General features: G+C 39.1%; 1 protein-coding gene across 3 annotated transcripts in view; it reads right to left on the bottom strand.

Moving 5' to 3' along the window:
- DOCK10 (dedicator of cytokinesis 10) overlaps positions 1 to 12,053 on the bottom strand; it is a 194,932-nt gene that overhangs the window by 125,808 nt on the left and 57,071 nt on the right. For all 3 annotated transcript variants that reach the window (XM_023510352.1, XM_023510353.1, XM_003784896.2), the window contains exon 3: positions 9,175 to 9,264. In XM_023510352.1, coding sequence (XP_023366120.1) covers positions 9,175 to 9,264 — 90 coding nt within the window. The remainder of the gene's footprint in view (positions 1 to 9,174; positions 9,265 to 12,053) is intronic.

The raw sequence follows: 12,053 nt of genomic DNA, 5'->3' as shown, positions 1-12,053 counted from the left end.
GCCTCCCAGGGTTCTAGGATTACAGGCGTGAGCTACTTTGGTGGGCCAAAACTTCAACTTTCAAATCTGGAGTGACTGTCCAAAACTTCTGAGAAGGGAACCTGCAGCCTGAGGCCACATGTGGCTTTCCAGGTCCTTGAGTGTGGCCTTTTGACTGCATCTAAATTCTACTGAACAAATCCTTTTATTTAAAGGGGTGCAGCAGAGAAAGGTGAAGCTTTTCTTGCCTTAGGCCTCAGGTGCCCAGACCATGGCATCTCTCTCCGCACAGCAGCAGGCGAGGGCATCTTCCTGGCTTCACCCATGCCCGCTCCAGCAGTCCTCACTTTGTTCTGTGCACTTAAGTTAATGTCACAGCTGTTTAGCAAACAGCCCAAGCTATAGGTGTGGGAGTCATTGTTAGCCCATTCCTTTTCTCCACTTTCTTTGCAGTCCCCATCTCCTGTCACTTCTGTCTTTTTAATAGCTCTTTACTGTGGTGTCACAGTCACACAGCCATGTCAGACTTACTCACGTCTAAGTCCACAATCCATCCTCTGGTCTGCCTTTAGTTGTTTTCTTCTGACATGGGAACCTGACTTTATTTCTCTATGTTAAAACAATACACCAGAGGGTGCTTGTTAGATTGTGTGTTGCAAAAAATCTGATAACTTCTGATGATATGTACCTCCAGGGCAAGGGCTATGCCACATCCACCTGGCACCATCAGCTTAGTAAACAATCAATGTTGAATAATTAAAATGGTCCAATATTTCATTCAATGTGTGATGCCCTTTATCCCATACTTTAGTTTTTAAAACAATGTAATCTACAGTAATAAAAAATCAGTGGGAGATATAAATTGACCCATTTGTGAAGACAGCGTAATTGACTCCCCCTAACCCTAACTGAATTGCAAGTAGCTTATTTTATCCACCTAAAGGAGGAGCTTGTTTGTGTCACTAGGACAAAAAAAAGAATAACTGGGTCGTGCCTGTGGCTTAGTGAGTAGGTCACTGGCCCCATATACTGAGAGTGGCAGGTTCAAACCTGGCCCCAGGTAAACTGCAACAAAAAAAATAGCAGGGTGTTATGGCAGTCACCTGTAGTCCCAGCTACTCAGGAGGCTGAGGCAAGGGAATCGCCTAAGCCCAGGAATTGGAGGTTGCTGTGAGCTGTGATGCCATAGTACTCTGCTGAAGGTGATAAAATGAGACTCTGTCTCTACAGAAAGAAAGAAAGAAAGAAAGAAAGAAAGAAAGAAAGAAAGAAAGAAAGAAAGAAAGAAAGAAAGAAAGAAAGAGAAAGAAACAACCAACCTGGTCATCAGGTAGGAGATTGAGGAGATAAATTGAAGGGCTAACAATAAAAAGCATTATGTCAACCTTTTGATTTTTATTATTATTTGGCTCAAACTTTGCAATTAATTTAATTACTCTTGTTTGTTATTTTTTGCTAGATGAGAAAACGTCCATAGTCAAGTCACCACTGGGGATTGTGTGGAATTGAGTAGTATTGTTAGACACTCTGAACAAAGATAGGCTTTTTGGATACTAAGTAAAAGAAGTAAGAATGGAGATGTCTGGCCGTGAGGAGAAGCAACCAACTTATTTGATCTTTGGGGACGTTAATAGTCCCCTTTCTTCATTAGCATCTCGTGGATGAAATGCACGGATAGCTAATAGCTGCTTGTGTTTGCCTTGAACTATGGTGCACCCTGACTTTCCTGTGATCTCCATGGCTCAGCTTTACATCAGTGTTTTCTCAAAGGTGTTTCTCAAGATACGCGAGGAAAACTAGACAGATTTTGTACGTGCCCAGATAAATTAGGGTAATGTTTCATGTCATATTCCCTTCTGAAACAGTCTCCGTGGCGATTAGCTAACTGAAGACTCTTGAATGTGTGTGTGTGTTTGTCTTTCTGTCTGGATGTGAGAATATCCTACAGACCCGGATTTTTGTAGAACATTCTGTGATTACGTAACGCTGGTTTCTGCCCTGATTCAAACCATACATTCTTCTGCTTTTTAGTTTGAATTTTCTAATGACTCCTGGGGATTTCAACAACATTTAACTATGCCTTAAATATGATTTGTATTTTCCATTTAGTCTTGGGTCCTGTTTTCATTATTTTTCTTTCCTAAAAAAAAAAAAATACTGATGTGAACAGAATCAGCTATTTCTGGTTTTAGAGACGCTGCTAAAATCTGAACTTCTCTTGTCTCTGTACACTAGTACTGTCATCTTAATGATGACAGCATGCATCCTTATGTGCATATGTGTGTGTGTGTACAAATGTTAATATACATGTGCATCTATATAGTATTAGATTCTATTCTTTTAATGTCGTTTCCATGCCTGTTGAGTCCCCATGTGTTTTATGCTGTGTCCACAGGGAGACTTAGATCCCTGAAGTCCTCACTTTCCCGTTACATCATCCTTATTCTACTCCTGCGGCGGGATTTTTTTCCAGATATCAGAGAGGGCTTGTTGTCAGAGTAACTTGCTACCTCAGTACTTTGTCAGTACCTCTCTCAGCCGTTCTGCTGAAGTGGCCCTTGGACTTGGGTGCCCCCTTGAGCCACTGCGTTATTCTCAATTCTCTGCTCCCTCATCTTCTACCTCTAAGAGAGACCAAAACAAGAGCTTCGTTGTAATTAGCAGGCTGAGCTTCCGGCTTTAGACAGTCCCTTTGTGCCAATTAAAATAAAAACTTTGCTATGGAAGTTTTGCTTAGGAAGTCTATATCCTATTTATAGATCCCTTAATTCTCCCCAACCCCTATTGGAGTTGTACTTATTTTATCACATAAGTGTTCAATTTTTTATAACATTATAGATACTGATTTTTAAGCCATGTATGAGGGTCAGATAATATTCCTCACTAACTATTTTCTAATCTAAGGGTTTTCATACTATTGCTATGTATTTGTTGTCAGAAACACAACATTAGAATTATTAATAGCCCTGTTTAAAGATGAAGAAACTGAGGCAGAAAGGTATTCACCCTATAGTTTGTCAAAATGAAGGCTATTTTCCCTGCGAGCAGTGGAAGTACCAGCATCAATCCAGGCACGAAGCACAATGAACTTAGCAAAGGGTCAGAGACAAGAAAGCAGGTGAGAGCGTGGAGCAGGTCAGAGAGGGCAGGCCTGAGTCCTGGCTGTGAGGGAACTGGGGCGAGTCTGTTAATCATTCAGAATCTTTTCTGGGATATAGAATGAGGTAACCCACGTCATAGAAGGCACCAAAAGGATACTTACAGTGCTGCTCAACTACATTTTGATGTTAACATAACTGTGAAGGGATTTAGTGGATGTGAAACAGGCTTACGCTTTTATCTGGAGAAATAACCTTAAATTTAATAGATAAGGAGAATTAAAAACAGGTAAAAGAGAAGACCCTTTATTTTACTGAACTCTTGTTTAAAATATGGAGTCATTGAAGATTCAAAAAAGAAAAGAAAACCTAACGTCTTTCACAAGAGGTGGAGAATTGTCAAAGTAAAGTGAGTTGAGAGATAGCTCAAGTTTTTATTGAGCTGGATGAGTTTAAACTAGATTCTTGCCAGTTTACTGCATAGAATCATGGTCTTGGTCCTGGCCACCCCACAGGGGACCACAGGGCAATTTAGCACAGGATGGACCCAAAAAGTTGCTTTGTACAGCAGCCACAGTAAGGCAGACACGTGTTGCAACAAAACCCTACAGATGTCAATGAATTCATGTCAATGCTGGCTTAATCCAGCTTTACAAATCTGGCTATCATTCCCTCTCGCATGGTCTGCTGATTATACGCAGCAGAGTCACCTGGACAAAAACTGCATCGGGAATGTGAGGTAGAAGACTGAGAGAGGTATTCTTTCCAGAAGAATATAGCAAATTTATAGCAAAGCACCATGCTGGCAGTTAGCATTGGGCTTGAGAGCTCAGGGGTGGGACTGGGTGGCACATGTCCAGATGCTGGCTCTGTCTCTTCTTAGCTGTGTGACACTGGCTGGAAAAGTTTCTTTATCTTTCTCTGACATTGTTTCCTTGTCAATAAAAGGTAATGATGATAGTGATGAACACATGTTTGTAATTACTCCGAGTACAGGGCTTAGAAGCCTATCTGGCACAAAGTAGGTAGTCAATAAAGGTTAGCGGCTCTTAGCAATTGAGGTCAAGACTTTTTGCAGCATAATTCTCTGGGGTCATTTCTCAGTCTTAAACCAGTTCTCTGGTGACCTCATCCTTTTTAACTACTGTCTCCAGGTCTATTCATGCTCCATTATCCTTATGAGATATTTATAAATAGCGTTTATCTTCTTCCCATCCTATAAAACACAAGTTTCACTTTATCTCCATTTTAAAATCAAGCCCAACCATTGGCGTGTTTGCAGGATTTTCACTGCTGGTGATAGAGAAAAACTAGCAGGAAATAAAATCGTTTCCTCCCAGGCATCTTCATCTTCCTTTTTCCTACCTTAGATCCATATGGTTAAGAAAAACATGACGAGAAGATTCATTCTTGTTGCAAAACGGAGCCGAGTGCTCCATCCTGAACTCAGCAGTGTTACATTTGGCAGATGTTTGGGATCTAGGGTAAAAAGGACTGTGCTTCTGTGGGAGCAGATTTTAGGAGAGCGAGAAGATACCATGGAAGTGAGAAAAGAAGATTGCAAGTGCTTGAAAGGGAATTCAGGTGAAGACGAGAAATTTTTACAGGAGCAATAACAAGAGAAAGGCCAATTCTATGGTCCACCTGTTCTCTGCTGCAGGTGAGATTCACAGAGAGCTATAGAAATACAGGGATGGATCTGGACGTTAGAAGTGGTGGTGCAAAAGCTCTGTAAATACAAACACACCTAAAGGCCTCTAAGAACTCTAGAACAGTCCTTTGACATCTCCTGTGTTGTACAAATTTGCATTTCAGGCCACCTTTGCCCTGGAAAAGTCGCTAAGCTTGAAGCCTTGGGTGGATCCAGAGACTGGGGGTGGGTGTTCTGAGTCAGTCCTGGGACTCAGGGCTGGGCTCCCTGGCCCTACCACGAAGGTGCTCTCAGCAGTAATACGAGGAGGAGTTACGTGGCAAGACCCAAAAGAGATCAGAGACCATATCCAAGGCCTCGGAGGCCTTACGTACCAGAGACCCACAGGAGGAAAAGCCTGGTCCATGTGAGAACCATTTCCTACAATCAAGAGGAAACTGCTGCAGAACTGATTGTATACCAATGCCCTAAACATCCAGGCAGAGGGTAGAAAACTATAACTGAGAAGTCTGTTAATGTATGGAAACATTCATAAGTCTATAGTAGTAATACTACAAATGATTAAGAATGGACCACGTGAGATGAACTTAATTGATGTCTATGACTGACAGACAAGCCCAGGTAGGATCATAAAGCAAAACACAGTTGAGATTCTGATTGTTCCATATGACATTTTCTTTACCAAAGTAAGACAATAAAAATAAACCTGAGCTAGCCTGTTAGGTGACCGCTAATTACGTGCAGAATTCTGTTGGATTTTAACTTCTATCATGCTCCACGTCCTGCGACTTGCTTATTTCTTCTGACAATAGCTCACGGGCATCCAAACTAGAATATTTAAATGTGTATAATTTTAATTGACTATGTATTAGTACAAAATGAGGAGGCACCAAATTTTTTTCCACTGCGTTGCTATTGACATTTTACACTTTCCAACTCAGCAATACACGTCTGTGATCACATCTTTATGCTCTGGAGTTTGCTTTTACAACATGCTTGTACGCATTTATATACGCTACTTAAAAGATGCTTGTGAATTATATCTCAAAGGCTATGGACATGCGAGCATTTCAAACACTATGTGAGAATTCTTTTACTATACTCCCACCATTGCTAAATTACATTCATCTTAACATTTTTCTTCCTTCAAATAGTATGTAAAATTGTTGTTTGAATTTATATTTTCACGACTACTCATGAGGCTGAAACACTTGGTAGGCCTCTTGGCTGACTGTATTTCATCTTTTAAACAGCCTGTTCATGCCTTCTGCTCATATTTTCTTTGGTTATTTATCTTTTCCTTATTAATTTATAGTATTTTGATTATTAAGAAATGTGTGTGTGGGAGTCGATATGTGGGTTAGGCAAAAGATATAAAGAGTGGTTCTCTAAATTATTTTCTTTGGAATTCATGATACCATTCATCATAAAAAATTTAAAATTTTTATTTGGTTAAATCTTTCCATTTTCGTTCACTTTCCACTTTAACATGTTTGCTACATTTTTAGAACTTGTTTTGAAAATTTAGATTTTTTTTATTTTTTTTTTAATCTTTATTAAGTCAGACACACATAGATCGTATAGCCTAGGATGAAGGAGGGAAGATTTTTTTTGTTTTTATCATTGGGAATTCATTGAGGATACAGAGAACTACGTTACATTGATTACTTTTGTTAGATAAGGACCTTCTTGTAGATTTTTTTTTTTTTGAGATGGTCTCACTTTGCTGCCTGGCCTGGAATGCTGTAGTATCACCATAGCTTACTGAAATCTCAGACTTCTTTGCTCAGGTGATCCTCCTGCCTCAGCTTCCTGAGTAGCTGGGACCACAGGCACATGCTACCATACCTGGCTAATTTTTCTATATTTTGTAGAGATGGGGTCTCGCTCTTGCTCAGGCTGGTCCAAATCACCTGACCTCAAGCAACTCTCCTGCCTCAGACACCAAAGTGCAGGATTTTAGACATCACGGCAGGTTGAAAATTTAGATGTTCTACTCATCTGGAATTGATTTTTGTATGAGATACACACCTAACTTTATTATCTCCCAAAATAGATAGCCATGCAGTATTTGTTGAACTGTGCGCTCTTCCTCAGCAACTTTAAAGTACCATCTTAAATAACCATGTGTGTACTTGAATCTGTTCTAGATACTCTGTTTTGTTTCACTTGTTTATTTGTTTACTCCAGAACACAGAAATAGAGTGTCCCAATGTATTTTTTAAAGTTAGAATTTATTCAATACCAAAGAAAAAAAGAAAATTAAAGCCATATTTTACTCATGAAAGTAAATGCAGGAATTTTCATTAAAATAAAAGAATTCAAACACAGCAGCATATTAAGATAATAATACAACTTGAAGAAGAAAGTTCATACCAGAAATTCATGTATAGAGCCACAGAACAAGAGCCCATTGATTCTAGTGTGGGACTAATTTAAAACAGAAAAGCTATTGTATCAACAGCATGAATGTGTGTATGATAACAAAGGGCAACCCGTCTTTATAAACACTCTAAAGAAAATAAGACAGACACTTCCTAAAACATGCTAAAGACATGCCAAACCAACGTAAAACACCGTATTTCATATAGCATCAAAGATACTAAAAGTGTCCCCCTAAATTCAATAATAAAAAGAGATGCCTTATATTTTTATTATTGTCCTCCATTGTTTTAGGAATATTATAGAGTATAGAATAGATAGAATAGAATAAGATGAACATTAAAGAAATAAGATACCCGTCACCCTCAGTATATGGGATGGGCATAGCACTCTACCAAGAGCGATAAAGTGAGACTCTGTCTCTACACAAAAAAAAAGAAAGAAAGAAAAGAAATAAGAGACATATTAGGAAAGAAGAAAATTTTAATATCTTGCAGCGGATATAAGCACACACCTAAAAATCCAATATGAACTATTAGGATGAAAGAATTTAGTAAACTAGTTATTCTTACTACGAAATCAATAGCTTAAAAAAAATCCATAATGAACAGTAAGAAAGGAAATGGATTTTTAAAATTCTGTTTGCATCTGCAACAAAATTGTGAGGTGCTTGGAAATAAATTTAACAAAGTTAAAGACCTTTATAAAGAATGCGCAACATTTTTGTGAAGAACATACAAAAAGAAAAGACCTGGTAAAGGTTCCTAGTTATGAATTCTGTATCATAAAAATTTCAGATCCTGTCTAAGTTAACACTTATTTATTAATAAACATGTTTATTCAAGGATTTTTGTAGACTTTGTCTTAATGACTCTGATTTTCTAGTATATGAAATTATTTGCCAACTTAACAATAATAACAAAAAAAGAACAGTAATGCTCTACTAGATACCAAGAGTTTCTCTCGGCAACTCTAAACAAAATATTACTGTACTGATATCACACGCTATTTTTTATCAGTAAATGTGAAAATATGTTCTCAGGTAAAAAGAATCCTCAAGTTTTCTGAACCTACATGTTTTTCTTTTTATGATTTCATTAGAAAGCAGTATAATCCAATGAGAGCTTCAGGAAATAAATACAGAATGATAGAATTGGAAAGTAAGACAGATAAATAAATGGGAAACAATGATCCAGACTGCACACGACAACATAAAGTATGGAGGATTAATCATCTCGGCATTTATGTGTATACCTGTAAGTCCAGTGTATATTAACACAAATATGTTTAAGAGCCAAGAAAAAGTATTGCTGCTGTATGCAGCTTTAATGAAATCCTAATCGGGACACAGCACTTTCTTGGGATTAGAGACTGTGTTTAGATGTCATTACTTTCAGTTGGATTGTGCTGGGGTAAGTGGTATCATTGCATTTTCTGTAAAGGAAGGACTAGCTTCATTTATTCATTGAACAAACATACACTGAGTAGCAGCTTTGTTCTGGCCCCATTCCATTCCCCGTTCCTGAAGGAGCCTGGAGGATGGTTAGAAGAAGCGGCTGTTTAGTCAGCCTCTCATACCCCGAAAGGTGCAAATAGATGTCATGCCAATAGATTTTATCAGCCCCTGAAACCGTGTATAGGGCTTTACCATGAACTATTTCCACCATTAGTACTTAAAAGAAATATTTCTCTTAGAATAGAAATTCTATTATCCAAATTCTCCTGTAGTAAGGTCTTTCTTACAATTCAATTGAAATAAGTAAAATAAAATCAATTCATTATTAAGAACACAAAACTATTTCTGATCACCAGGATTTTAAGTAAAGTTAAAAAAGAAAAAAAGAAACTAAAACTTGGGCAGCCACCACCAGATAATGTGACATGACTAACGGGAAAATGAAAAGCCACCTGTGGGTCATGAGGGTGGGAAAACACCAGTTGATCAGAGCTTTAGGAATTCTGTATTGCGAAGGACAGAAATATGATAAAAGTAAACTGCACTGGCAGTCTCCCAGGGGAAAGCAGTAGCTGTATAGAACAGCGCGTCAGAAGCGTCCCACTTACCTCTTTCACCAGTAAATTTTCTGCTTTGTGCTGTGCGTCTTCAGGCACCGTGGAGTACAGTGTCCGGATGTCCCAAGAAACCGTGGCTGTCTGAGAAGAACAAGGAAAAGAAATGAAGTCCCCAGCTCAGAAGTCTGGGGCTGATCACTGCACCGAAAACACAGAAGGGAAGCTGTTTAGATCTTAGCCTTGAAGGGTAACAGAAGACAGAAACCTCTGTAGTTCTTACCATTTGAATCTCCAGGAGAAAAGATGAGGACATTCCTTTATTCCCCCCAGGAGCACGATTATTACAGTGACTGCTTTCCAAATGCAGCCCATACGTGATTTTAAGGTCAGTTTCCCTCCCTGAAGAAAACAAAAATCTGGGCATGTCTATATTTTCATTTTAGCTTATTTCTCTTTGGAATCTTTTTTCACTGATGCTGTTAATGCTAAAATAAATTTGAAATAAAATAATGTACAAAATCAGCATTATTTTAATACTCTTGAATATAGTATCTTCAATGTCACCAGGGTAAACTTAGCCCCTTTTAGAAGCATATTCTCTCTCTCTCTCTCTGTCTGTCTGTGTGTACACCTGTGTCTACATTTATCCACAGTTAGGGGTGGGAAGGAAGAAAGAGTGTTTAGTAAATCTAGACCTTGAAGAAAATAAGTCATGTTTATGGTGTCTTTATGGTGTTTTTGTTGAAATAAGCAAAATATTTTTCAACTTTCGTGCAAAACAAACAAGATTTTATTAAATGACCACACATAAACAAATATGGAAAGCACCTCTTAAAACAGCTAAAACAGAATTTCATAGGCTATTTTTTCTTTACAGGTCTCCAGTCCCAGGAAGCTGGGGAGTATGAGGTGCCCTAAAACAGCAAGTTTCCACCCCCAGGCTTCAGCTTCCCTTAGTCTTTCCATCTTGGTGGTTATAGGGATGCTGAGGGCTGAGCCTGCCATATCTCTGGTTCCAACAGTTGAGATCTTGTATACTGCACATCCACAAATCACCGGTTATCATCAGGGGTTCTAAAGCACTCAATTGAGCTGGTTTCGATAAAAGGCAAGATCAGTTGTTGGAACAGATGAGAATCATAAAAACCATCTGTAGTTTTGGAGAAGATGGTAGGAGGAGGTCCAGGGACTTAGTCTCCTGTGTTAACAGCCACCACTGCCAGCTCTGCTCCCAGAGGCAGCACCCCTCCCCTCATCCATTTCTTCCAGTTCTAGACTCTTATTTTCTTCAACACTCCTCATGTCAGCTCCACGAGGGTAAGACATTTTGTCTGTTTTGTTCACTGCTACAACCTCAGCTCTGAGTAGGATGCTGAAAGATTCTCTGTGAATTTACCCAGTGTGAGTGTGAATACGTGTGTGTGCGGGGTGAGGATGTGTGAGTGCTGTGTGTGGTAGGTGTGAGTGTGTGTGTGTGATTGACTGGCGTGAGATGAGTGTGTGGGTGTGTGAGGGGGGTTGTGTCTGAGTGTGTGTAGGTGTGGAGGGAGCGTGTATAGTGTCACCAGCACATCCATGCCCGTGCATGTGTGAATGGATGTGTGTATGATGTGTCAGTGGGAGGGCATCAGTGCGCTCACATACACATTTTGGGAAGCATGGGATTGAAACTGTGAAAGAAAAAGAATGTCACTTGGATCTGACAAGATTAAAAAGTAATGGTAAAACCCTGTTCCCAGCACATCACATGGTAATAATAAGTGCTCATCCTAAAACACAGCTGTGGACTGAGTTCCCTGTGCCTAGGAGTTGACTGCAGCTGTATCAACAGTTTGGAAGGGCTGTGGCTACCAGCTCAAATCAAGCACAGACACAGGGAGCTACTGGGGAGATGTAGATGACGCAGGAAGCCCTCACTGCCCATGTAAAGTCTGACAGAGCTGATTTAGATCTTACTGTTTACAGTTTTCATTCTTTTCGAAATGCTTTTTTCAAGCTGCTGCTCCAATGTTATTCAGTTAGAAAATAAACAATAAATCCATGCTGTTGAAAGTTTAGAGGAGAAGGTGAAACATCGCACCTACAGCTGAGCTGTAGAGATTATTGCTGGATTTAGTTTTCTGGGTTGACTTTGTGTCCTGTTTGGACAGACGACTTGCAAATATATCGCTTGGTTTCGGGGGATATTACATATTATAATCCCAGATATGGGAACATCAGATTTCTTTCTCTAATTCAAAATATGTTCTATATTATAGCCATTATTTAATTAAAAAATTATACAAAAAAGATGCAAGAGATTTCTCTTTCCCATTATCCACTTAGAGTCCTCCGTTATTTCCCTGCCATTAAAAAAATAGTTACTCTAAAATTACATTTGGTGGAGAGTAAGGTAACATGACTCAAAACTAAGCTTACATAATAGTCAAGTAAAATGTAAAGAGTAAGACCTCTATTGGGGTCTATCATGCTTGACATGAAGTGACTACTGGGTTTTCTGTCCGTGTAAACCTACTGTCCCCTTATGATCAATGCTCTGTGGTATAATAAAATAAAGTGAATATTTCGCTGATTGAAGAAGCTTTTTTTGTTTCGACGGTTAAGTTCCTGGAATGTGGGTTCAGGTTTCTGGGGATGATAATCACATGTCTGCTTGATTAGTGATGTCATATAGCAAAGACAGCCCCCCAGATACATAAACTAACGTTCCTGTGCACAATATGAGGCTGTGATTTTATCCAGGTGGGTAATGAAAGCTGCCTAACGTGCGTGTAATGGCTATGAGGGATTCCTGATTACCTCTAGTTTAAGGTGACAGTCCTGATTTTTAACAATTTGTCCCATGTCCCGCAGCATTTTAAAAAAGTTCCGATTTTTGGGAAGAATGCACGACAAGCTAGTGAACAGCAGGAGAACGGGAAGGGAATATA

The sequence above is a fragment of the Otolemur garnettii genome, unplaced genomic scaffold, assembly GCF_000181295.1.
Source record: "Otolemur garnettii isolate 467f Iridium unplaced genomic scaffold, OtoGar3 scaffold00013, whole genome shotgun sequence".
Taxonomy (NCBI): Eukaryota; Metazoa; Chordata; class Mammalia; order Primates; family Galagidae; genus Otolemur; species Otolemur garnettii.
This window is presented reverse-complemented; position numbering and strand designations above follow the sequence as displayed.